We start from the raw sequence: 27,452 nt of genomic DNA on the forward strand, positions 1-27,452 counted from the left end.
TCATGCCTGGAGTACTGCCATAAGCCTGTTCGTTACCTTTCCTGTCTCAAGACTTTCCCCACTCTTGTTCATCCTCTATTCAGCTGCCAGGTTCATCTTCCTTAAGTGCAGTTCTAACGTCCCTCACTTTTTTGAGTTAAATCCATTGGCTGTTCTCTCCATTGTCAATGATAAAATCCTCCATGTGGCTTTTGAGACCCTTCATAACCTGGCCCTCTCCTCCCTTTCTAAACTTCTTACTTGTTCCCATTCACATACTGTGTGATCCAGTCACACTGGCCTCCTTGCTGGTCTCAGATAAGACATTGCACCTCCTGACAGCATTTTCGTTGACTGTCTCCATACTTGAATATTTCTGCTCCTCACCTTCATCTCTTAGCTTCCTCGAAGTCTCAGCTGAAGTCCTACCTTCTGCAGGGAGCCTTTACTGGTCCCGTTTAATGATAGTGCCTTTCCCCTGAGACAAAATCCAATTTGTCCAGGATATATATGTTATTTGTAAATAGTTATTTACTTCATTGGACTGTGAGCTGTTAGAGAGCAGGGGCTGTTTTTGCCTTTCTTTTGTGTCCTTAGTGCTTATCACAGTGTCTGGCACTTAGTAGGTGTTAAATGCTTGACTTGAGTCAGTTAACTTTTATTAGATACCTGTTATGTGTATAAAAACACTACAAATGGGTCTTGAAACTGAATTGTTTGTAGGAAGCATAATTGATTTTCACAATGATTCTCAGTCATAACTTGAAATTACTTGCTCTTTTAATATTTCCAAGATCCCTGATTTCATCAGTGTGAGGCATTCTATCCAATACCATAGATGTGCCTGACTTAGTAGGAGTTCTTCATGAGTAGCTGTGGATTGACAACCCGTTTTCTGAAAAGCCTCTCTAAATTTAGTCAGCCTGGACCTTGTAATCAATTGTCAGTTTCTTCCTCAAATCTTTTCCAGTTCATTTTAGAACCTGTCAGAATTTGTGCTGTGCTGACAAATGTTCAGAAACACAAATTGGATACCATGCCCTAGTGAGGCATTAGACTAGGACTTTATTAGAACACCATAGTATTATTTAGGCTTTTTGGGCATGCAGAGTAGTTCAGGAACTTAACTTTCATTTTTAGATGGTGTTGTAGGTTATCACTTGCTCTATTCTGTTGAGATTATTGTGTTAATTATGAACATAAGAGTGTATTTTTGTTTGCTTTAGGTACAAGGCATATGTGAGAAAGGCATACAGGTGGGCCAGTCCAAAATAATTATTCTTGGCAGCCCTTCCATGGGTAATTATTTTTTTTATTGTTTACTTTTGTCTACTTCTTTGTTGCCCCCTTTATAATGTAATATTTAATGTCTTCTTAGTCCTTATGTTTAAATTTAGCCATCCCACACATTAACTATTTTTAAGAAATTCAGAATGTTTTAATATTAGCCTCATCTTAAATATCTGTATTTGTGTGTGTGTGTGTGTGTGTGTGTGTGTGTGTGTATGTGTGTATACACACGCACACATTTTTTTTGAGGGGGGAAGGCAGGGAAATTGGGGTTAAGTGACTTGCCTAAAGTCACACAGCTGGTAAGTATGTCAAGTGTCTGAGGCTAGATTTGAACTCAGGTCCTCCTGACTCTGGGGCTGTTGCTCTACGCACTGCACTACCTAGCTGCCCCTATTTGTATATTTTTAAAAACAAAAAGGAATGTGGCATATTGAATAACTGAGAGAAAAAATAATTTTGAGAAATCTCAGCTTGCTTCTTAGTATTATCTACTCTTATTCTTTTCTTTATGTTTCTTTTACTGAAACGAGATTTCATAGAACAGAAATAACTCTTTTGGGCATATCTTAAGTCTAGACCACTCTCCCTCCTGTAAGCACAGTCAAGGGGTTAAAGAGGTTTTGTTTAATCTATTTTGTTTTATAAAATCCTTCAAATTTTCAAGTTATTTGGCTTTTTTTCTTTTGTTAGATTGTATTTTTCCCCCTTTTCATGGTTTATTATGTCTTAAGTTGAATGCAGACTTAAAGTACTCATTTTATAAACTTGTATTCCTTCTAGGTATCTATCTTTCCAGGTATGCTGATTTATTACAAGCTAATCCTTTGGAAGCTGGGGCAACGGGTGATGTTATTATTTTTAAAATAATAAAGGTAACTTCAACTCTGCACTTCATTTAGTTGACTTAAGTTCTAGAAGTTTATTTAAACTCTTGCTGGCTTTTCCAGTTCCAGATGTTTTGGTATTGCTGTTAAAACACTTGGAAGTCTCTTGGTTGTTAACTTTAAGCCAAAATTTTATTTACTAAGCAGAGTTAATGAGCCTTCTGTAAACTATTTGCTTTCCTCCTTTTCACTGCTTAAAAATGAAGGAAAAAGGACATTATTTCGGTAACAGTTCACTTTCATGAAGCTCCTGCAGTATAGAAGTCGATCTTTGATTTATTCTGTTGTTTTTTAAAAGAAGTTTATTGATTTTTTTCTCGTGTCGTTGATGTTTCCTCTATAATCTTCTCCCTCCCAAGGAGCCATCCCATGAGACACAGTACTTTTTAGAGACAAAAAAATAAAAAAGAAAAAAAATCAGCTCATTAGAAGTCTGAGAATGTGTGAGTTCACACAGTTTCTCAGGTTTCTTGCTTCACATTTTCATTCTTTAGCTTCTGCATTGGCCCAAAGCTTTACGCTGCCACCAGTGCACTGAGAAATGCTTAGGTATTTACTGCATGGTGATTCTGTGTTCATTAAGTACTCTACATGTGCTCTTTCATTCGTATCTTTTGTCAGAGGAGTAAGTTGCACTTGTGAACTTTCTGTTTCTTTAAGGGGAAAATGAAAAGCATATATGATCCCATGGGTGTAAAAAGTGCAGAATCTGCCCCAAATAAAAGTTCTTTGGATCCAACACCAAAACATGAGTGTCATGTGTCCAAGAATGCGAACAGAATTACTTCACTGTTGGCCTACAGGGCCTTTGAGCTTACTCAGGTATGTGCATGGATTGTTTGCCTGATTCTCTACCACAGCATGTTAACTGACTACTAATGGTTAAAGCTGGTTATGACGTTGAAGATCATTTAGTTCTACCCTCTTATTTTTATAGGTGAAGAAACTGAGGTCCAGGAAAGTGACTTCTCAGTGATTCCACAATAAATATTAGTGTCAGAGTTCAATCTTAGAGGTGTTCTGACTCCAAGTCTTAGACTCTTTGTCCTTTATCCCATGTTGAATCAGTTGTGAATTCCTATTTATTTGTAATTAGCCTGTTAAACTTTCTGCTTCAACTGCTGCCACCTTGGTCCAGGCCAATAACATGTCATGTCTAGACTTGCTTCCCCACTTTCAATATGTCTGTTAGGTTAGTTTTCCAACTTACCACGTCAGTTCTCTGCTTAAAAATTTTCCATGTCTTCCCATTACTTACAGGATGAAATTCTACCCGTTAAGCATTTCATTCAAGGGACTCTATAATCTGCACTCTTTCCCCAATTCAGTCAAGCTAGTATGGTTTATGAGTGATACATTCTTCCTCCTCCTCCTGCCGTTGGAACTTCTTTTTTCCTCTTCCACTATTGAAGGCCTGCTTCATTTGAACTCCATGAAACCTCCCTCCTTTCACTCAGTGATCTTTCTTTTAATATGTCTCAGCTTTTAAAGAATCACTTGTATGCTGAGTAAGCATTGACTATTATGTAATTTAACTTTTCATGAGATAGATTGACTTACCTTCCTAACCAGATCATGAGCTTTTTGAGATAGAGATCATGTCTGTTGTATGTTTTCCAAAGAATTCAGGATAGTGATTGAATCCATAGGAAAAGTAAAAAATTCGTGCTTAAATTGTGGCATTTTGAGAATAATTCATGGCCTTGACTGATGTATGCACTCATAACTATACATGATTATACAAACTGTTTTAAAAGGTAACATAAGCAGAATGTAAAGACTTACACTTGTTTATGCTGTTGTATGAAGTGTGGCCATAAAGTAACTATACATGTATACATAACTATACATGATTATACAAACTGTTTTAAAAGGTAACATAAGCAGAATGTAAAGACTTACACTTGTTTATGCTGTTGTATGAAGTGTGGCCATAAAGTAAGGACTTAAAAAAAAATAAACCATGTATTTGAGAACTGAAATATTTAAGTGTTGTTCCATTCACAGCAGTGACTTGGGAGATTGTTTATACAGGAATACCTTGAAGATAGTGTGGGCTTGGTTCCAGACCACTGCAATCACAATAAAGCAAGTCACGTGAATTTTTTGGTTTCCTAGTGCATATAAAAGTTATTTTTGCATTATATTGTAGTCTTATTAAGGGTTCAATAGTATTATCTCTGAAAAAAACCCTATATGCCTTAATTAAGGAATGCTTTATTGGTTAAAAAAAAAAACTAACTCATTTGGGCCTTCATTGAGTCAGAGCCTTTTTGCTTGGTGGAGGGTCTTGCCTCAATGTCGATGGCCACTGACGATCAGGTTGATGGTTGCTGAAGGTTAGAGTGGCTGTGGCAGTTTCTTAAAATGAGACAACAATGAAGTTTGAACAATCCATGTGGATTGACCCTTTCTTTCACTTGAACACTTGGAGGCTATTGTAGGGTTATTCATTGGCATAATTTCAATATTGTTGTCTCAGGGTATGGGGGTAGGGCAAAGAGAGGGAGAGAGATGGGGGAATGGATGGTGACTGGAGCAGTCAGAATACACACAGCATTTATCAGTGAAGTTCACTGCCTTATGTGGCTGCAGTTTGTGGTACCCCAAAAGAATTACAACAGTAACATCAAAGATCGCTGATGACAGCTTACCGTAACAGATAGAATGAAAATGGAAAAGTTTGAAATACTTTGAAGATTACTGAAATGTGACGCAGGTGTGATGTGGGCACTCGCTGTTGGAAAAATGATACTGATAGACTTGCTCAGTGCCACAGACATTTGTACAAGCATGGTATCTGGGAAGTGCAGTAAAAGAAGGTATTGCCGGTATGTACTTGTTCTCCTTGCAGGCGTTCTTGGAGCTCTGGTTAGAGTTGCCTTGATACTCTTTGATTAGCTTTAGTGGTGGCAAACCTTTGTCTTTTGTACTTGACTTTTGAAAAACAGTTGTCTTTGCAGCCAGATGTGATGAATAAGGTGGATGATCACAAGGTGTGAGGACTACATAAAGAAGGATGCTGAGTTTCTTATGTGGCTCATAAACTGGTTTTGAAGGCAATTGGAGAAGAGCAGTTCCAAGAATGTTTGAATAATGGCAGCATCATTTAATATGTATAGTCCAAGGTTGTCCCTGGTACTTGAAAGGGGACAACAGTCATTTTGGAGTGCTAGTGTTTGTACTTCTCTCCCTCCTGCCATTTCCTCATTCTCCACTGTGGTGTTTAGATAGTCCATGGCTTATGAATAACCAAATGAAAAAGTAGAAAACAGACTGTGGCCTTACATCTCACACTAACCCTAATTTGGACTGAACTATTCTTTTTTCCTTACCTTGTGAGATTTTAGGAGTGATCATACTTTTGACAGTTGCCTTTTCTCAGGCAAAATTAGAAATCCACTTATAAAACAGAGAAATATATTAGTTATACAACTACATATAACAAGTCCTTGTTAGTCAGCCTTCCTCTTGTACCCCAAAAATGTATAGAGCCACTGATGGGGTGATGGGACCTAGACCCCAAAAGGAAAAGACCGTGTCTCTGGAAGCAACTCAGTGTCTCAGTAGGGCCATGTGGGAAATTCTTTTCTTATTGGAGGCACATACAGATCTGTACCTGTTATTCCTCAGATAAAAGCTATGAGTGTAGCCACAGGAGTGCTTGCCCAAGGACTCTGTCTTTACGCTTGGTCTCCAAGGAGTCTGTCTTTTGCAACCCCCTGTGCAGACAGAATTCTCTTGTCCCTTCTCTCCTAATATCTGGTATTGAGAGATGCATCTGTTGACTCCTTGAATTTTCCCATATATTCCAGAAGTCCAGACCGCTGGCACCTGTGCCCAAGGCACCTGGACTTCTTGCATATTCCTTTGAAGATTGACCACTCCTTTATCCTACCCCAGACCACCTACTAAGCATGTTTGGCATCTTTTCACTGTCCATATAAACTTTAGTGTCACCCTTGCGAGTTTGCAAATTCCTAAAGAACTTAGCCTGCTTTAGAGCATCTCAATAAAACTTTGCTCCTTGACTAGGAGACAGTTTGAGTACGTGAATTCATTCCAGGTGACACTGCCTTGTTACCTTGACATTCTGGAGTATCCTTAAACCACATCACGAGTACTAAGGGAGAAGGTACTACTGGCATACTTTCTTAGGACTCATAAATGTAAATAAATAATGTTTTATAAATTTATAAATATGTTATCACTAGTTATGTTACTATTTATTGAGCATTAAACTTGGAGTCAGAAGACTTGGGTTTGACTCTTGCCCAAGAAACTTGGTTTTTGTGGGACCATGGGAAAGTCACTTAACCTTTCAAGTCTGTTTTGTCATCCATAAGATGGACATGTAATATTTGCCCTCCCTATCTCACCTAGTCCTTGTGTGAGGAAAGTTCTTCAGAAATTTGAAAATGCTTTATAAATTTCAAATTAGTCATAGTAGCATCCTTGGGTAATGTTAGGTCGAGCAGACTTTTGTAAAATTAGACCCTTTTATGAATTCAAATTCAAGCCACCAATGTACTGACATTTAAAAATATCTGCTCCCTAATTACTAGAGACTCCAGAGCAAATTTAAAAAAAAGTTCTCCAGTATTTCTCTTTCTCCCTTCCACACATCCTTGCCCATCATTGAAAAAAGAATTCCTATATTGGTTTAATTCATTTAGTCTGTTAACTCTCTTTAAGGGGTTGGATAGCTTTCTTTATCACATCTCCTCTGGAATCATGTTGGTCATTGTGTTGATAGGGCTGTTAATTATTACCCAATTGTTGATTGTTCTTCTGGTTCACACAGATCTAACTAGGTTTCTCTGAAATCATCTCTTCATTTCTTACATTCTTATACCACAGTTTGTTCAATTATTCCTCAATTGATGAGCACCCCTTTAGTTTCTAGAAGTGCTATAAGTGTTTTCGTGTGTATAGGACATTTTTTTGTTGTTTGATCTCTGTGGTTTAGGCTTGTGGGAAAGAAAGCTAGGTCACAGATGGTATCCACAGTTGAGTAGTTTTGAGGGCATGGTTTCAAAAATTGCTTTCCAGAATGGTGGTACCAATTCACGTTTTCTCTAGCAATCCATAAATATACTGGATTTTCTATGGCCTCTGCATTATTTGCTGTTTTCCTTTTTTTGTAACCTTTGCCAGTCTTATGGGTAGGAGATCAAATTTCAGAGTTGCTTTAATTTGTATTTTGTAAATTATTAGTCATTTAGAACATCTTTTTGTACTGCTATAGATTATTTTGGTTTCTTCACCTGAGGTCTGCCTATTGATGTCTTCTGATTTTGCCAATCGTGGAGTTGTTTTTATTATACATTTTAGTCACTTCCTTATATATCTTAGCAGTGAGACCTTTAACAGAGAAATTTGGCTGGTAAGATTGCCAGTTGAATTAGCTAATATTAGCTGCATTGGCTGTGTTATATACAAAGTATTTGTATACAGACACTTTGATTTTATGTAATCAGATTTGTCCATTTCATCTTCTGTGATCCTGTCCTTTGTTTTTGACTTCTTCCCCATTCATAGATATGAGAGGTAATTTTTTCCATTTTGCTCTAATTTGTTTATGATATGACTTTATATCTAGGCAAGACAAAGACCTTCTCAGTATATCTGTTTGTTAAAAGCAGGCATTATAGTGAATTTAATATATAAGTTTATCCTACTAATGAATTATTTTTAAAACGAGCTAATGTTCCATTTTTACAATTTTAGTATTACTTTTATGAATATGGCTTTGATGAGCTAAGGCGAAGACCAAGACATGTGTGTCCGTATGCTGTTGTATCTTTTGCTTATAAAGATGACGTGCCAGCTCCAAAGTTTTTAACTGCATCAAGGTAAGAGAAGATTTGTGTGATGGTAGCTGTGACCTTTTTAAGTCTAGCACTCAGCATGGTGTCTTACCCACACCTGCTAGATATTAAAGAAATGAGCACTCCCTTTGTCTCTTAAGTGTGATAGAGCCATTTATTATTTATTTTTCTTGGTTATCTCTTGAATTATATTTAGATGATTTGAGTGCCAGGCTAAATTTCCTGCCTATTCACTTGCGAAACAAATTTATATATATTTTATGTCACCAAAATTTGTACAATATCCCTCCTATTCCTTCCTTCTAGAGATAAACTGGAAATTAAAGAGACTGTAGAAATGACAAAAGTAAAAGCCAGTCCTTTGAAAAGATTAGCAAAATTTATTAACTTTTAGTCAACTTATTTAAAAAGAAGACTGACACAAAAAATTAAATCAGTAAAATAGCACCGGAACAACATAGAGCTCAACTAAATCAGAGGATATTTAAAAAATGATCAGAAACAACCATGCTCAGTTATATACTAACAACTGAAAATGCAAAAGAAATAGAGGAATATGTATAGAATATATAATGTTCAAACCAATAGTAGATTTTGAATTGATCAAAAGAGACCTTGAATAATCTATTCTCAGACAAAGAAGTAGAACTAACTAAATGGACTAACAGTGCAAAATCTCCTGGTGCTGATTATCTTCTGAGAACACGGGAAATTTTTTATTTTTACTGCAGGGGTGATTTGAAGATAGATTCTAGAAGCTGCCTGTTCATATTCTGCTTTATTGAGCATTTATCATGTGCTTTATCTTATGCTAGACTCTTGCTTGTTAAATCTTCTCGACTAGACTATAAGCTCCTTGAGGTCAGGGACGTTGTATTAGGCAGTTGAAGCTTTGGTTATCTGGCACTCAGCAGTCTGGCATTCTAAATCATGGTGAACCCAGAAAGTTTGAAAAAATTAAGACTTAACAGCCCAAACACTTAACCCAGTGCCCAGCATACTTAATAATGCTTATTGATCGATAGATCCGAAGATGTAAAATAGCTTTTATGCATGGAGTCTGTAAAGGACAACATTGTTGGTGTCAGCAGAATGCTGGTTATGAGGGGTTGTTCTTAACTATTACCAGTCATGACTCATTTGAGAAATGTCACAAATGACACAAGCAGTGACATGTATAACCAGAAACAGGTATGGGGAAAGTCCTTGATGTAGTGAAAGTGAGGGATAAGACCTCAGAAGTCCACGGCTCTCATTTGTGAAAACGCGCCTTCAGCATGGCTAGGTCCTCTTGAAAGGAGTCTGTGGAAAGAAATTGAACCAGATGAGTATGTTTTGAGCTGTACTGTATTAGGGGAGGGAATGCTCATGGAAATGAGATTATCAATCTGTGGAAGGATCAATAAGTATAAACATGCTTCTTCAATCTCATAGTCTGAGCAATACTAGTCTAAAAGTCTCAAGAGGTTGCAGTATTTCTCATTGGAAAAAGACTTGGCTTTACAAATGGTAGAACATTAATTATCTTCTTAGAGCAAATAATGCAAATTTGAGAGTATTGTGGATGTGACAGTGCTGGCTGGGAGGTTCAAATGGTTACTAAAGAAATAGTATTTTGAATACTGCTCGGAATTGAAAGGATACTGCTAAAACAATTTTTTAAAAGAAAAATGACATTGAAAGCAAAAGAAACAAGCAAACCACTCAACTTGACCTTGTTATTAAATCATTATGGCCATTTAGCTTGCCCAGGTTGGGTTTTTGGTTCACTTGTTGAGAAGTAAAGCCAAGAAAGCAACTGCCTCCAAAAGATTTCTTTCCCCAGCTTGAGTTAATAGTTCTTCCCTTTACCTACTCTTTTCTGTGGCCAAACTGCATCTTAAGTCCAGTTTTCCTAAGTAGGAATGTAAGGCACAAATAAATTTTGTACCTTCAAGCTGAAAGATGTCCCCCCTCTTTCATCATGTTACTTTCTCATCTTCAAATGCCACTTCCATGATGCTCTTCCTTGTTTTCTCCCTACCTGGGAATGGCCGTAATGTACTGTAACTGTTCTCTGTATTGACCATATTGTATTGAATATACTTTGTTAGATATGTGCCAGCTTCCTCCTCCTTTGTTGGTAACACCTTATCAATCCAAAGGCCTGGCCTTATTTAGTTTTTGTTTTCAGTTCAGTTCATCTTTATTAAGTCCCTTGCCATACACTTAGCACAGGGCTTGACATATGGCTGGCCCTCAGTCAAAAACAGCAGAGGCTGAGGGATGCTACACAAATGGTGGACCTGACAAATAAAAACATAAGCATTCATACCACTGCTTTTTAAGTAGCAGGGATGGGGGTGTGTGTGTGTGTGTCTAGAAATGATTTGTAGTAGAAGAAACTGAAGGAGAGCCCTGAGCCAATAACCATTTATTAAAGGGACTGGACTTACTTCAATGAATGGGACCCTCAGCCCTTTGTCACAGTCTGAGATGCCCCGTTACTCCAGGGCCTTAATCCAGATAATGCAGAGCAAAATAAAGAATTTCATTGGTTGATAAACCTCTGTCTTGACCCTATAGAGGGGCTGATGGTTTTAGGACAGGCAGGGCAAGGGTCTTCCCTACTTAGTAAGTGGTCTTAGGTACCTCCTTATCTTGGGAAATAGAGGGTATTCCTCACTTCATGTTGAGGCACAATAAAAACAGTTGAAAGACTTTTCTATATCATTAGGACATCCCGTCCATTCTGGACTTGGTCACTTCCATATCAGTAGGTCATCATGGGTGTGGCCAAGTACTTACTCTTCAAGACAAAAGGGTGGAGGTTGTTGTGTTTAAGCAAGTGAACTTATAACTTGTAGATTAAAGTTTTGAGGTGTTGAAGAAAAACTATCTAACTTTATCTAATTATCCCTCTAAAATATGGAAAATATGTATTATGTAATGAACATACTGACTAAATGTATATTAAAAGACATCTATAATAGAAATAATCACTACCCTGTGTGGAATCACACAAAACTGAATAATGCTGATTGGAATTAAAATAGGGGTCTGAAAACTGTTTAACACAGTAATATTTTTTTTCCTTTTTAGGTCTAACAGCTTTAATGTAGAGAGGAGCACAGGTAAGATAGTCTCAAGGCTTATCCTTTGTTTTGGTAATTTAATTGAAAGAATAATTTCGTATAGAGCTATTAATAAATGGGCTTTTTATGATGGATGAGAATCTGCAAAGGATTAACCGTGTATTATATTCTTGAATTATTGAAATGTATTTGATCACTGGATCATGCAAAAGCAGCAGCCTCTGCAGTGCAGTTTAAATTGGGCAAATCTGGTTTGAAATCTCTTTCTAAAAGTTGGCTGATACGAACATATGAGTATGTTTTGTTTTGTCTCTACTCATGTTCTGGTAACTCAGAGCAAGAACAGATGATATTTAGCTTACACTTTCCTAGGATCAGAAAATTTGGTCAGGATCAGGCCTCTGTTTTTGTAAGTTTTTAGGGAGTAGCTTCCTAGCTGTTCTTGTAGAGAGCAGGCTCAGACTTCTTTTGTGTCTTCCCTTTCTGAGTTTAGGATCTCTCTGCTTTGTTGGCTAACATGCTTGGTTGAATGTAAAATTGAAGATGAGGCTTTTAGTTTTCTAGCACTAGATTACCCCTCATTCTCAGATTCTGTGATTGTCATAGTAAATCTCCTACCATTTATTTTAGGCACATTTCCACTATTCTTTCTTTCATGTTGAATCTTCCTTAACCAAATGATTCTACCATGCTTATATGTAAAGCTTTGTTTTGACAACTTAATTCTCTCCGTTAAGTTATTCTTTAGGGAGTCAGTATTACGCAGTGGAAAATTACTGGCTTTATGGACAAGAATTATATAGGATATGTATCTTGAGGTCAGGGACTATTTTGTTTGTTTCCATCCCAAGTGCCTTCAGGCACTTAATGAACCTTGCTTGAATGTTGGGTTTAAATTCTGTCTCTGACATTAGCTTAGATTTACCAGATCACTTGATCTCTGAGCTTTAGTTTGGTTCAAAGCATTGGAAACCAATTCCAGGTGACGTAGGAGATAATCATTCTGATTCTGATGTGCCATTGCCATGAATTCAAATTTAACCAAGAAACCCAGCTATAGCACTCCCTTATAGGAGGGAACATGCCCTGTGAAACAGATCTCACACTTCCCCAAACTTTTCATTAATAAATCAGCCATAATTACTGTAGCAATTGGTAGCATTTGATTTTGTTTTAAAAGAAAGTGCCACAGAAAATGTAAGTAATATTCCTCCTTTCTTTCAATAATGTTTTAATTTGTTCCCTACTTTTATATTTGCATACCATTTGAATAAAAGTTTTTTGTTTGAAAGATATTTGGAGCATTTGATGCAAGTTAAAAACTGGGGTGCTTAATACTTTATCAAAATAATTGTGATAGAGCAGCTTATTAGTAAATTTCCAAAATTAGATTGAATAAGAGATCGAGTTAAATTATGGCTAAATTGTTTTAGCCTGAGTAACTCAACTGAACTATTTTTCTAAAAGTTACGCTCTTAATTTGCAAATTGCTCTTCATTTTTAAAGAGTATAATAACAATATGTGAAAAGTTTTGTTATGATCGAGAGTTCTTGCATTTCATGAAAATTATCTCTTTTTTTTGAATAATGTGATTTTGGTCATCCTAATAGGGCCATCTAAATTAGGAGAATCCTGCAATTCAAGCTTTGAGTATTGATGACTTCTGACTTGTTAAGACTGTGGATTTATAGTAAATTAAAATGACAGGAAAAATTTGGCAAATCTCCAGTGTTTCTTATAAATTTTTTTTTTCTTATAAATTTTAAATGACGTTGAACTAAGTCTTCTAAGATGCCCTCCTGTAGCCCTCCACAAACCAAGAGAATGATACGATTTTGACAGTTGACTTGGAGATAGGCTAATAGGTCACCTGTCTTCCCTGGGAGCCCTTGCTCTAGTTTCTCTTTGAGTGAGTGAATTTGGTAATTTGTAGTAGAAATTTTGCTCTGATCCTGAGTATTTTCCCACTTAAGATAAAATGCTGTTACACTGACTTCAAGATCACCAATCAATAAACATACATTAAGTGCCTCCTCTATGTACTAAGCTCTATGGATAAAAATAAACAACAATCCTTGCTTTTAATGAAGGAGAACGTAACATTCACATCTGTCAGGAAATACAGAGTACGGGTGAGGTGGGGAGGATGAGGTATGGGAAGTGGCTCCTGAGCTGAGATTTGAAGGAAGGCATAGTGGGCGATGGAGCGGCCAGTATTGGCTAAGTGGGCTGTGACACGTGAACAGGCCACTTCATCTGAAAGGCTGGGTCCGTATTCTTTTCCTGTTGTAGAACTTCATTCACTCTGTTGTAGATATCCTCAGGTCCCTTGATAGACACTCCTGCCTGTGGAAACTCCCCAACACATAGAGGTCTTGGAGGCAAAACCTGGGGTGGTTATGCTTAACCACAGACCCTGAATCCTTCATAAATCTGGGCTACATCCCAGGTTGCACAGGACTTAGTTTTGAGTTAACATCTGTAGAGACAAAGGAATAGCTTTTGGTTTTACTTCTGCCTAAGGGGAGGCAGGATCTCACGCTTATCACCAAGTTTGGCCTTACAAAGATAAACTAAAGAGAATTGCATTTCAAAGCTTGGCTTCAGAGTTTACAATTGAGCTAGTTGAGAGGAGGGACATTTACATGCCAAAAGATAATCTCAGAGTCCACGCTGATTGTGGACTTATCAAAAAACAAAGAGAAGTTTTGTCTGGAATTTTACAGCTACTAGACGGAGTCATAAATTCAAAATATATACATGATTGAGAGTCTCAGCTAATTTTAACACACCACAAGAAATGAGCTTCCCAACAAAAGTGGCAGCTCTGGACCTCATATAGTAATGAATAGGAATAAAAAATTCTTAAGACCATTCTTGTATGAAAACATCTTATTTACTAATTTCTGGTCATTTTTTTATCTGAAATAATGGTGGATGGAAAAGATCCTATGCCACCATTGAATGCCGGGACCATATTTACTCTCCTTAAGAGTACACAGGAGTCGTTAATCGTTGTAGTAGTTTGTTTAGCTCATCTTAAGTTTTAGGTATATTGATATTAGTTTAATTGCAATAGCTAGGTGGCACAGCGGATAGACAGCCAGGCCTGGAGTTAGAGGAGACTCATATTCCTTAGTTCAAATCTGGCCCCCGACTCTTACTAACTGTGTGGGTCTGGTCAAGTCACTTAACCCGGTTTGCCTCAGTTCCCTCATCTGTAAAATGATCTGAAATGGCAGACCACTCTATTATCTTTGCCAAGAAAACCCCAAATGTCATGAAGAGTCAGATATGAGCAAAACGACTAAACAACAACAAATTGCTGTAGAGTTTTACTTAAGTGTAAGAATTGTTTATTGAATATTTTAGCTATAAATTTTTGCTCTTCACTAAGAAGAAAACTATTTAAGGCAGCTATCAGTGTTTTAGGGGGAGAGGAGGGACAACTTTTTGTTGTTCCGAGCTTTTGTTGTGAATTGTACCTGACTTGAGTTAGAGTGGCGTGAGATTTCCCAGCATCCAAATGGAGACTACTAGACTTGTGATTTCATTGTTATAGGGAACTTTCCTATGATGAGCAACCTCTCTGCCACCTTGGCATCTTGCAGCTAAGTGTCTTGTCCCAGGTGACATCGCCAGGCTGGATCCAGGGCTGGAGCAGTACCTTGGTCTTCTTGCCTTGGATGGCTGTTCTCTAGTCTTACCATAACTGCCTCAAACTGTCTAGGTTAAAAAAAGCATTTCATAGTGTTATGCTCTTCTTGTGGAAGCAAGGCAGAGCTGTGGGCTAGAGGATAGGATGGCCTGGGCTCCAAATTGTGAGAGTTGTCATTGATGGGGGCCTCAAGGATCTCTGTTTGGCTTCAGGCTGTTAGAAAGCCCACTGATTGACTCATCTAAAGTCACACAGGGAGTAAGATTGAGACTTGGGGCTCCTGATTATTAATTAATAAGTCTCTCACAGGGTTTACTTTCAGTTTGTGAAAACTCATTGAAGTAGATGAAGTTTTCCTCACAGCTTTGTCTAGGTTGCTTTTACTTTTTACTATTTTTCTGTGGTTCAAATGGGTCATTACTTAATGTTTTTGCTAGATAAAACGGATTACACGTTATGGAGAGGAGAGCTTTTAAACAAAGGAAAACTTCTGTGCTGTGCTTCCTTGAAGTCGGCGACCCTTCCTTTCCTGCCCTTCAAACTGTGAGTATTGTGTTGAATTACAGGAAGAGAATGGTTAGAGGCCATTATTAAACCTCGTTTTCTCATTGGTACTTAATAATTAATAGTTCATTAAACTTTCTTATTTTGTTTTTCTGTTGCAATTTAAACTTAAATGGGAAATTGTTCTGTTAGAAAAAGGAATTAGATTTAGATGTAGTAAAAGCATGAACTACTTTTGCAAGAGGCCTTTCCCAGCTCTCCCCTTGCTAGTTCGCTTCCTTTGATAGTCCATCCTGTGGACACTACATATCTTATGAGACAAAAGGTGACACAGTTTCTGTCCTCAAGAAACTTCTCTTCTGTCAGGGGACACAACATGTATATGAATAATTATATACAAAATAAAGGCAAGGTAAGGTGGGGTGGCACCTAGCCATGGGGAACTTGGAGGAATAGCTTACAATTGGAGGTGGCACTTAACCTGCCTGCCCTTTGAAGGGAATTCAATTCTAGATGTGGTGGGAGGGAGGGAGTATATTAAGGGCATAGAGATAGGAGAGGGAGTTTCACAAAGTGCTGTGAAGAGGCACAATAACAGGTAGCATCTGTGTGATGCTTTAAGGTTTGCAGAGTGCTTTGCAAAGATGATCTTGTTTGGCCTTCACAGCAGCCCCTGGGAGGGAGGTGCTTGTATTGTCTTCCCTGTTTTGTAGATGAGGAGACTGAGGCAGACAGAGGTCAAGTGACTTTGAAATGGCAAGACTTGGCAACTAAATAGTTGTGTGGAGTGAAGAGAGAGGGGAGTCAAAGACCCTGATGCTGTATGCGTGGGTGACTGGGAGGGAGACAGGCAGATCTTTGGAGAAGAGAGACATTGGAGAGAAAGAGCATGAATTTAGGTGTGGACAAGTGGCATTTTGAGATGCCCACAGGCCATCCAGTTTGCCTTTTCCAATTGAGAGTTGGTATTGTTGGCCTGGATCTTGAGACACTCCCACTGGCTAAATAGATGTGGGAATCATATGCATCAAAATGATAATTAAACTGTTGGAAGCTGAGGAGATGCATCAAGTGACAAAGTGGACAGAACAAAGGATAGGGCCCAGGGATGGAGTTGTGATGGGTTCATGTTACTAGGTCTGCAAAAACTTTATTCCAGAGTATTAAAAGAACTGGGAGGGGGTCATGGCTGAGCTAGTCAGTGTTGGACTGATTCTGGAAAATAGAAGATGGGTTTAGGAAGAAGAAACCATTTTTGTTTTCCAAATAAGAAGAAAATGGAGCCAGTAAGCCATAGCTCCACAAACATGACTTTGATTCCTGTCAGAATTGTAGATCACATTATGAAAGGATGGTTAGGGAACATCTTTGCAGTTGTGATCACAGGTTTTGCTGGATTAATCTCTTCCCTTTTCTGACAGTTATTAGGTTGGTAGAATGAGATAAAGATAGTTTGGCCCAAAGCATTTCATAGTGTTATGCTCTTCTTGTGGAAGCAAGGCAGAGCTGTGGGCTAGAGGATAGGATGGCCCGGGCTCCAAATTGTGAGAGTTGTCATTGATGGGGGACTCAAGGATCTCTTTTTGGCTTCAGGCTGTTAGAAAGCCCACTGATTGACTCATCTAAAGTCACACAGGGAGAAAGATTGAGACTTGGGGCTCCTGATTCTCATTCTGTACCATGCATAGTGGCCTGTGTAAATACACAGATGTTGTTAAGTTCTTCAGATTTTCAGATAACAGGAAGGATAGGAAAACAAATCTTGTCAGGCTGGAACATTGGGCCGGATCTAAGATGATTTTCATTGTAAAGGCTCACACTTTGGTTTAAAAAATTAATTTTATCAATATAAGATAGAGGAGATATTGCTGTGTTTGGGTGTTCTAGTGAGTTGCAAGGCTCCAGTAAAAGTTCCCTGTGTGATAGAACTCCCAAAAGCCAATGCAGGGGTAGGCCATACTGAGAGTCACTGTGTGTAGGACCAGGGATTCATCATCATCGTCATCACTGTCTTCATAGCTCTGGGGGGCATCTGAGAGGGCGGGCAGAGGAGGGAACTGTTACTGTGCTCTTGTCAGACCATATCAAGAGTCTAAGGTTCAGGTTTTTATCCTCCATTTTAGGAAGAATATTGATAAGAGCATGACAAAGGATCATCATTCTGTGGGAGGTTCAGTTGAAAGAATGGAAGCATTCAGCCTGGAGTAGGGAACGCTTGAGGAGACCTGGTCCAAATCACCAAGTCTTTAAGTGCTAAGTACTGGAAAGAAAAAGGAAGGTCAAAGCACAGTCCCTGTCCTCAGACGACATGTAAACAATTCTGTCTCGTTAGACAAATGCAGGAGAAATTGGCATTAATATTGTAAAGAATTCACTAGCAGTGGGGGGGGGTGGAGGAAGGGGGGACATGAAGGCAGGATTAGAACTAAGTCTTGAAGAAAGCCAGGGAATCTAGGGAGTGGAGAAGAAGAGGAAGATCATTCAAGGCCCACAAAGAGTTGGGAGATGGAGAGTCTTGTTCCAAGAGGGTCACTGGGCCATAAGCTATGAGAACAGTGGAAAGTGGCAAGGACCAGGATGATGGGCTTTAAAAGAATGAGAATTTTCCGTTGATTGTGGATGTATCATGAAGCCATGAGAGTTTGAGTTGGGGGCTGACTGCATTTGAGTCAGGTCCTGGGAGCTGAGTAGAAGGTGGCCTGCAGTAGAGAGACAGGGCCATTCAGCAGCATCTGTTGTAGTTGTTCAGACATGAAGTGATGGAGATCTTGGACCAGGGTCGGGGCAGTGTCTGAGGAGAGAAGGGAGGTCTGCTACAGAAGATGGGGACCTCATAGGTGTCTTCAAGTATTGGGAGGATTGTCATACATAAGACTTAGCAGGATTTAGTCTTTTTGCCCCAGAGGGCAGAATGTTAGCATTGGGTGGACTTAACAAACAGATAGGAAGACCCTTGATGTGAAGACATTTCTGTAGGTAACTCAAACTCGACATGGCCAAAAAGAACTAAACCCTCCCCTTCCATACTTCTCCTGTTAACTGTTGAGGGTACTACTTTCTTCCCAGCTAGATTCATAGCCCAAGTATCATCCTGGCCTTCTCAGCTGTATTTGCCCTAGGTGTCCACAGTGCTTCTGAGTCTCACCATGTCTATGTTCACAGCACCTTTCATCTCATTCCACCACTCTGTCACAGTTAGCTCTGGACTGGCCTTTTGTTACCATCTTCTGACTGCCTCCCTGCTTCAGCGATATTTGTAAACTCCGGGGGTTTGCTGTCCCCCCCCCCCAACTTTTTGTCTGTGTGGCATTTAAAACTTTACAACCTTGTTTTCTCTTGCCTTTTTTAAAAGTAAGTTTTTATTGATGTCTTTTTTTAACACCATCATAATTTTCCCCAGTATCCTTGACCCCTTACTCTGCCCAAAAGCCACCCTATATATAAGAAATATTTTTTCAAAGAAAAAGAGGAAAAAATTATCGTAACTGTTGAATACACTGAAAAAAACTGAAAATATTTCTACCATGCCAACACTTGTGGACCTCCTACCTCTGTAAAGGGCAGAATGGTAGGGTGTTCTCATATCGCTTTTTTGAACTGCACTTTTTCTTCATAATTTTGCCACGCATCTCTTCTCTGCGCCACCCCACCTCCCCCCAGCCCCATGATTTTTTCTGGGTGTATACTGTCATTCTTTCTGATGTTTTCTTCACTCTCCATCAGTTTGTGGAGACCTCTTCATGCTTCTTTGTATTCATCGCATTAACCTTTTTTTATAGCATAACAATATTTCCTTATCCCTTGTTTAGTTAAGAATATAACTCCTAGTTGTGGTGGATCCAACCATTCTGGAGTGTAATTTGGAGTTAATGCCCCAAAGGGCTATAAAACCATGCATACTCTTTGATCCAGCAATAATACCACTCCTAGGTCTGTATTCCAAAAAGGTTAAAAAAAGTGAAAAGTACCTATTCATACAAAAATATTTATAAAAATTCCTTTAGTGGTGACAAAGAATTGGAAATAGAGGGGATGCCCATCAGTTGGGAAATGTCTAACCAAGTTGTGGTATATGACTGTGATGGAATACTATATTGTGCTCTAAGAAATAAAGAGGAGGATGATTTTAGAAAAACCTGGAAAGACTTTAACATGAACTGATGCAAGGTGAAGTGAGCAGAACCAGGAAAAGATTGTACACAGTAATAGTAATATTGTATGAAAATGAACTGTGAATGACTGAGCTCTTCTCAGCATACAGTGGTCTAAGACAGTCCTGAAAGACTTATGATGAAAATGCTATCCACTTCCAGAGAAAGAACTGATGGAGTCTGAATGCAGATTGAAGCATACTTTTTTAAACTTTATTTTTCTTGCATATTTTTTTGGCGGGGGGAGGTGTCTATGTTTTCTTTTGCAGCATTGCTGATATGGAAATATGTTTTGCATGACTGCACATGTATAATCTATATCAAATTATTTGCCTACTGAAGGAGTTAAGAGGGAAGGGAAGGAGAGAATTTGGAGCTCAAAATTTAAAAAAAATAGTTAAAAATTGTTTTTACTCGTAACTGGGAAAAGAAAACCCATAAAAATTTTAAAAAAGAATACATGTCTTACTTAGCTGTGAGAGAATATGATATGCTCTCCTTCTGATGGTTTCTTTTTTACTATTAAGGTCACACATCCATTCATGTACCACAGTTTGTTTAGAGATTCTCCATCATCTTTGCTTTCCATTTTTTTGCTATATCTAAAAGTGCTGCTAAGAATACTTTGGTGTATTGGGGACTTTAATATCTGTGGCCTCGTTGAGTTAAAAGCTCTGTAGTGGAATCACTGGGCCAAAGGATATGGACATTCTAGCTACTTTATTTGCATAATTCTAAATTGCTTTCCAAAATGGTTGTAGTGATTTGTAGCTCTGCCAGCAGTGCATCATTGTGCCTGTCTTATGAAAATCCCTCCACTATTGACTGATCTATCTTTGGTTCATCTTTGCCGATTTGCTAGGTATGAAGTTAAACCTTTGGGTTATTTTTATCAGCAGTTAGTACTCTTATTAATGAGGGGCATTCTTTCATATGGTTGTAAATAGTTTGGAATTCTTTTGAAAATTGTTTATTCATATCTTTTGGTTATTTATCTGGGGAATAGTGTGTGTGTGTGTGTGTGTGTGTGTGTGTGTGTGTGTGTGTTGGATACCAAACAGTTATGAGAGAAATTTGATAGATTTTTTTCCGCTTCATTTACTTCCCCTTTTCCAGGAATTTTACTTTTGTTTGTACAGAGTTTCATGGAATCAAAGTTATCTGTTTTATCTTTTAAAGTTACATCTGTCCCTTGTTTGGTTAACAATATATCACCTACCTAGCTGTGAAAATATGATTTGCTTTTCTTCTGATTTTTTTTTTACAATAGGATCTTTAATATTAAAGTCATGTATCTATTTAGAATGTATTGTGGAATATGCTGTAAGATGCTGATTCAAGCCTAATCTCTACCTGATTGCTTTCCAGTTTTCCAGCATTTTTTATTAATTAAGGAATTCTTTTTTAGGTAACTGGTTTTCTAGTTTATCAGACACTGGGTTGAGTTCTGTTGTTTCTGAGTCTTGTTTAGTCTGTACCATTGATTTACCTACCTCTCTATTTTTAACTAATGACAGAGATTAATGGAGGAAAATATAAGCTCAACTTTAAATGTTAATAGGTTGAACAATCTAATAAAATGAAAAAGAATGACAGATTGAATTAAAAAAAAAACAACAAAATTCCACAATCTGTTACTTACAAGAAATATACCTAAAAAAATAAAGGCATGCACAGAATAAAAATGAAAGGCTGGAAATTAATTTACCGTATATCAATTCAAACCGAAAAAGTGGTAGTTGCAATTATGCTGATGACAGAACAGAAAATTCACAACAAAATAAGGAGAACACATTTTGCTGAGAGGAACCACAACAAACCAATATCAATATTAAATATATATGCTCCAAATGCCTTACAATCTAAATACATAAAAGGAAAAATCAACTGATTTACTGGAAGACAAAGATGTTCATACAGCTGTGGCAGGAGATTTCGGTGTCTTGCTCTCAGTTTTGGAGAAGTCTAACAGAGAGATAAACGAAAGGGGAAATAGAATTAAATGTTGGGGAAACTTGATCTAAAAGATTTATGGTCTCTTCTCAGTGGAGCTAAGGAAGACCTTAGCACCACAGGGAATTCTTACAAAATTGACCATGTATTATGGCACAGAGATGTTATGTTGCAAACATAAAAAAGGGGAAAGAAGAAGCACATACTTTCCAGACCATTATGTAATAAAACTAATCAGATCAGGGAACATAAAAGACACAGCCCCAAATGGAGACCTAATGATGAAATCCTGAATGAGTGGGTCAAAGAACAAAACATACAAATAATAATTACGTGTAAGAAAATTATGATGGTGAAACAACATAACAGAATTTCTGGGCTGCAGTTCAGACAGACTTCAAGAAAAATTGTCCCCGTTAATATACCTTAATGAAGTAGAAAAAGAAAGGATTTATGGCCAAAAATGGATTTTTAAAAGTAAATGTGAAATAAGCCCAAAAGAGATACTAAAAATTAGAGGAGAAAGAACTTGGAAAGCAACAAACCAAAGAAATGATAAATGAAACGAAAATCTGGCTCAATTGTACTAAAATTGATAAATCGGTAGCCAATCTGATTAAAAAGAATTGCGTAGAAAATGAAATCACTGCAATAGGAAATGGTCAAAGCAAAAATCTTTTCTGTCCTTCTAGTCTTCTTACACTTGATTCTTTGCCATTTACTCTGCAGTCCTGCAACTTTTTGGACACTGGCTTTTTTGCTGTTTGCCTCCTATACTCCTCCATCTCCTGATTCCATGCCTTTTCATTCCCAGGAATGCATGCCTTCCACACCTCCACATAATTCTCTGGATCCTTTCAAGATTAAGCTTAATCCCACTTGTTAGGAGGTTTTTCTTGGTTCTCCCACTAATGATTTGGTCTCCCTTGAGCTTACCTTCCTTTTATTGCATGTTGTCTCTGTCATTAGAATGAGCTCCTTCAGAAGTCTCTTTTTGTAATGCCAGCTTTTAGCGTTAGCGTTGTACCTGGTCAACAGTAAGTGCTAAATGTGTCCCTGTTGATTGACTGGAGTTTTCCAAAAGTGGAATGGAATGCCTTACAAGGTAGTGGCTCCTTATTGGAGTTTTGTAGCAAAGGCCTTTGACCACTGTTTAGATATGTTGTAAAGGACTGAGTTTTTGTTTTTTGTTTTATATCATGTGGTCTTTGCAGTCCTGTGAGATTTTGAGGAGAGCAGACAAGATAGGCAGACAGATGGCAGGGCAATGGCTAACCCCACCAGAAGGTGACTTTTGGGAGGAGATAAAATAGTTGTCTGAAAACATTTGAAGGATTATAATAAAGAAGATTAGGCTGATTTTGTGTATCTTCATGGGGAAGAACTTAAATGCTTTGCTAGCTAGAATCAAAGGGTGAAAATACAAGGCTGTAAAATTCAAATCCTTCAATGTGAGGAAAAAAAAACTTTCTAATAATTAGAGCAATGAGAAAATGGGTTGAGCTGTTCAATTAGTATTAAATTCCTCATCAGTGAAAGTGTTCCAGTAAAGCCCACATAGTTTTTTGTCTTAGATGTAGAAGTTTTTGAACTGGATAACTGGTTGAACCTGACAAACTCTGGTTTCTTCCAACTCTACAAAGTAATATTTTATTGTTTTTTATCTTTAGCATCTTCTTACCACATTTGTCCTCCCTTCTCCCCCTGCCCCCCACTGGTACTTGACCTTTATTTTCATTAATTTAGCATACTCCCAGTGAGGTAATTCCCTGTACCAATACAGATTGTCAATTGCTTTGTAGTTTCTAGCAGTAGAAAAGTTGGCTGGGGCACTGAGAGGTTGTGTTTTGTGCTCAGGGTCAGTCTGGGAAGTCTTGTTCTTAACCTACTACACCCCACCCACAATGCACCTAAAATTAGAGGGACAAGGAATGACTAGGAATCTGCCTTATTAGCTGCCAGATACTCTGCTAGACATACAGTTAGAAGAAGTGAGACACTCCCTGATCTCCAGGAGCTCATGTTCTGGGATTGACGACACATAAGAGCAAGTTTAACTTCAGGGGGATGGAAAGGCCTAGAAATCCTAAGGGTTCTTCAGTGGGGTAGTTGGCTGGGCCCAGGGTTCCTTACATCACTTGGTCAAATGAAAGTTCTTTGCATCTGGAGGAAGTAGTTTTGAGGCATATCTCATTGAAAGTAATAGAATTGTCATTTCCCTGCTTCATCCAAGCCATGAGTGTAGTCCAGGTGGATTCTGTGTGGCTTAGGGTAGTGTGTGGAGGGGTCAATGTGGGGAAGATAATGGGGTAAAAGTTACCTGTCAGTGGTGGTGAGGATCATTAGACATTTAAGAATAAGTCTAGAATATGATTCCTGCCTCCATAGTATTCCTGTGTAAGGCGTATTGAACTAAGTAAATGCTACTTCTCCATTATGGGTTTCCATAAGTATTCAGAAGCTATAGCAATGGAGGACCAGGTGGGCGGTAAAATTGCTTTCTGCATTACTTTGTGTTTTGCTTGGCTCATGTGTGTGTGTGTGTGTGTGTATACACATATATAGTAAAAAGCTTAAGGCTTGAAATATTGGTCTTAACAGTATTACTAGAACAGCTCTCTTGTTTCTGTGTTCCAGAAATAAACACTTTTGGTTTCCATAAAACTCTTTGTATGTGTTATTTAATTGATTTTATTGAGTATGAAAGATGCAGGTGAGGGAAACAGTCTTTTTTTTCTTTTTAATTTTTTTCTAGTCCTGAGAAGTTAGATGTCGAAACTGTTATGAGCATTGACCACCTGAAGCAGAAAATTCCTCCAGCCCTTTTTTATAAGGAAACATACTTAGGGGCAAAGGAAGGTAATGTAACACAACTTGATTAAAAATATTACATGATAAGTGTGAATTTAGTGCCTTACTGTGTATTTTTTTATGTCAGTATTGAAGAATGGAATGTATTGCAGCCTTTATGAAGTTATAGAAAAGACAAGAACTGGAAGTAACTTGGAGAGTTTAATACAAAGACTAGAACGAGAAAAACTAGTGAGTAAAACTTCAAATTCTTCCCCATTCTCCCCTAGGCATGTGCTTAGTAATAAAGCGGACTCATTATTCAGATCTTGTTTTAATTTGCTTTTATAGTGACATGGAATGATCCCTGCCTTGGTTGGCACAACTTCTGCTTTGGTGGCTTTTTACTTTGTTTCAGGCCTGTGCAACCTCTTCCATCTTCTATAATCTTCCAGATAATCATTGACAGTGAGTGGCTCATCAGTCACATCTGCATGTTCTTTTACTCACTGAGGCTACCAGAAGACTTCTTAAGTTCTTACTTAAGTTAGGTACCAACTTCTCTGTTAGTCATTTTTGTTCCTATTTCCAGGGCCAAGGCAGATCAAACAGAAGCAGAGTAATAAAGCAGCTTTGCCTTCACTTGTTGGCAGTTATCCTGTGTACCTGAGGAGGAGCTCTGTCTTTTGGATTCTCATCTTCACTCCCAGTTTAGCTTAAATAACCCTCTAATTGTCTTTCTTGGAATTTCTTGCTAATTAGTTCCTTTTGAACTTTAACACATGTTTCTTGGGACCATGCTTTGTATTATTCATCCTCTGTTTTCTGCCCTTCCTGCTTCTTCTGTCCATGTTTTGGACTGGAATCTCCAATTTAAGTGCCATAGGAAGCTCTTCTACGAGGAATCTCCTGAATGCAGTTGGATGCACCTGCTCTGCAACTGAAGTGTCTTCTGGTGGCACTGAGATGTTAAGTGTCTTGCCCTCAGTCATATAGCCTTGATTTGAACTCAGGTCTTCTGACTCTTAAACCAGCTCTAGCCACAGTGCCACGACAAATCTTTTGGAAAAAAATCTAAGTTGGTGGGGTTGGTAAATTACCTGTTTATCCCCATCAGTCTCTTCAGATAACTAACTCCCATTTTCCTCTTCATTGGAATTGTTTTCCTTTTTACCTTCAGAATTTCAATTTTCAATTTTCCGGTCTCTGTTGAACTGACTTCTGCTGTCCTTGAAATCCCACCTTTTTGTGAACCTTTTCTTTGCAATCTGTTTGACCCAGATCTAGGGCACATTTAGATGGCAAACCTCTCAGTAATCCCTTCCTTCCTGTGCAGTATTTTTTTGGTTGGGGGCCCCACCTTTAGAGGAATGTAGTTACCATTAAAGCAAGTGAAGCAGTTATTGCTCTGAGGATGAAGTAGGGGTCAGGAGCATTTACTAAGTATCTACTATGTGTCACTCAGTGGGAGGATCCCCTGCCCTCAAAGAGCTCATGTTCTGTCAGGGGATACATCGTGTAAATAAATATGTACAAAACCTGTGAAATAAACACAAGGTAACTTGGAAGGGGGGGAAGGGTATTAGGAAGTGGTAGCACCAGTGAAGGCTTTTATGTAAAAGAGGGATTCTTTACCTGGGGTCCATGAGGGTATCCATGAACTTGGCTAGAAAAAAATTGTATTTTTATTTTCACATTTGATCTTTACCCTTTACTTCAATTATTTAAAAACCTGATTTTGAGAAGGACTCAAGGCTGTCTTTCCCAGAATGCCACAGAAATTCATGATTCCCAGAAGGGTGACCCTCAACCTAGATGTTGGCCTCTGGACTTGATCATAGTGAAGACGAGATTTTGAGGTGTGGGGAGCGAGGTAAGAGTCTCCACGGAGACTCAGGAGATGCAGTCTTGTGGTGAGGAAAAGCTAGAAGGCTGGTTTGGCTGGACTGTAGGGCGCAGGGAGGGGAGACCTTTGGGAAAGAATGGGGAGGGCTAGCTTGTGAAGGGATTGAAATGGCAAACAGGAAAAGCGTTTTGGCTGTTGGAGTAGCACTGGGGAGGAGGAGGCTCTGGCAAGAGTCTGAAGTGGTTGGGTTTTAAGAGATGTGGTCGAGGTCAAGAGGGAAAGGAGTGTCATGCCAGGAGTGAGAACTGTGTTGGAAAACTGACCTTTCCCTCAACAGAAATGGGGAAGTTGAAGAGAGGGCAGGGTTTGGGAAAGGTAATTAGGTTTGTTTGAGGAATGTTGAACTGCAGATATCTGGGAGACATGTTGGGAAACATCCATTGAGGAGGAGGCAGCTCAGGACTAGACCTTAGGAGAGGAATTTAAAGCTGGGTTTCCAAGATGAACAGATCAGAGAGGACTGGGTGGAGGGAAAACTCCCTGCTCTGCATTTTAGTCCAATTGGTTAGAGATGATTTATTAACAAAAAGCCTTCCCTTTTTCTGTTGGGCATCACTAGTCTCTGATTCATCCAGATTTGGAACCTTGGTCTCCTGCTCAACTCATCCCCTTGCACTTAGCCTGAGAATCTTCTATGTCAATAAGTATTGTTGCTGTTATGTTGCAGTGTCACCACCTAGGTTCAGACTCCCTTCTCCTGACCCTTGCCCTACTGCAGCAGCACTCTGGTGGATCTCCTGCCCCAAGCCTTTCCTCCAGTCTGTCTTCCCCTAAGCTGCTGAAGTGAGCTTCTTAGAGTTTGCCTCAGAACATGTCACTTCCTGCTCAGTAAACTCCACAATCGCAGCCTGGCCTTTTTCTACTTTTCCATTCCCTGGTGATTTGGTGGCATCATCCTACTTCTTTAGACTCCATCCCTACTTTTTGCTGGCTATCCTCCAGCCTGGAATGCTCTTTCTCCTTTACTCTGTCTTCTGGCTTCCTTAAAGACTCAGTTCAAATCCCATCTTTTGCAGAAAACCTTTCCTGGGTTTTCTTGCAGTACCCCATTCCCCCCCCCCCCAGCCTCTCAATTGTCTCCCATTTACAGTGTATATTTTCTATGCACGTAATTACTTGCATGTTGTCTCCTATTAGGCTTTGAGCTATTTGAAGACAGAACCCATATTTTTCCTCTTTGAACCTGAAGCACTTAGCATTGTATTTGATGTCACACATAGCACCCCTTAAATGCTTTTTGAATGTTGACTGCTAGGTCCAAATGAGCTCCTTATAGTAATTGGCCCATTCTCTCTCCCACCCCCCACCCCCCCCTTCACATAGTAATTTTGAAAGAAAACATTCTACAACAAAGTAAAGCAAAGGGACCTATTTTCAGTTCAGGGTGTTTTGATGGACTAAACTGCACAGTAATAAGTTAATGTTTTA

At 38.6% G+C, this 27,452-nt stretch overlaps 1 protein-coding gene across 7 annotated transcripts in view; it reads left to right on the top strand.

Annotated features, from left to right (window-relative positions):
• Positions 1-27,452, top strand: part of TASOR (transcription activation suppressor) — an 81,037-nt gene that overhangs the window by 18,443 nt on the left and 35,142 nt on the right. For 5 of the 7 annotated variants that reach the window (XR_005009134.1, XM_036738578.1, XM_036738580.1 and 2 more), the window contains 8 exons: positions 1,206-1,278; positions 2,053-2,144; positions 2,817-2,978; positions 7,887-8,011; positions 11,069-11,100; positions 15,158-15,263; positions 24,084-24,187; positions 24,267-24,370. Coding sequence is in view for 6 of the 7 variants with exons in the window: in XM_036738578.1 (XP_036594473.1) it covers positions 1,206-1,278; positions 2,053-2,144; positions 2,817-2,978; positions 7,887-8,011; positions 11,069-11,100; positions 15,158-15,263; positions 24,084-24,187; positions 24,267-24,370 (798 nt within the window). In the remaining variant the exon portion in view is untranslated. Of the gene's footprint in view, positions 1-1,205; positions 1,279-2,052; positions 2,145-2,816; positions 2,979-7,886; positions 8,012-11,068; positions 11,101-15,157; positions 15,264-24,083; positions 24,188-24,266; positions 24,371-27,452 lie in introns of those variants that run through there. The other 2 variants (XM_036738576.1, XM_036738579.1) reach the window with 2 other exon arrangements.

The sequence above is a fragment of the Trichosurus vulpecula genome, chromosome 9 (genome assembly GCF_011100635.1).
Source record: "Trichosurus vulpecula isolate mTriVul1 chromosome 9, mTriVul1.pri, whole genome shotgun sequence".
NCBI lineage: Eukaryota > Metazoa > Chordata > Mammalia > Diprotodontia > Phalangeridae > Trichosurus > Trichosurus vulpecula.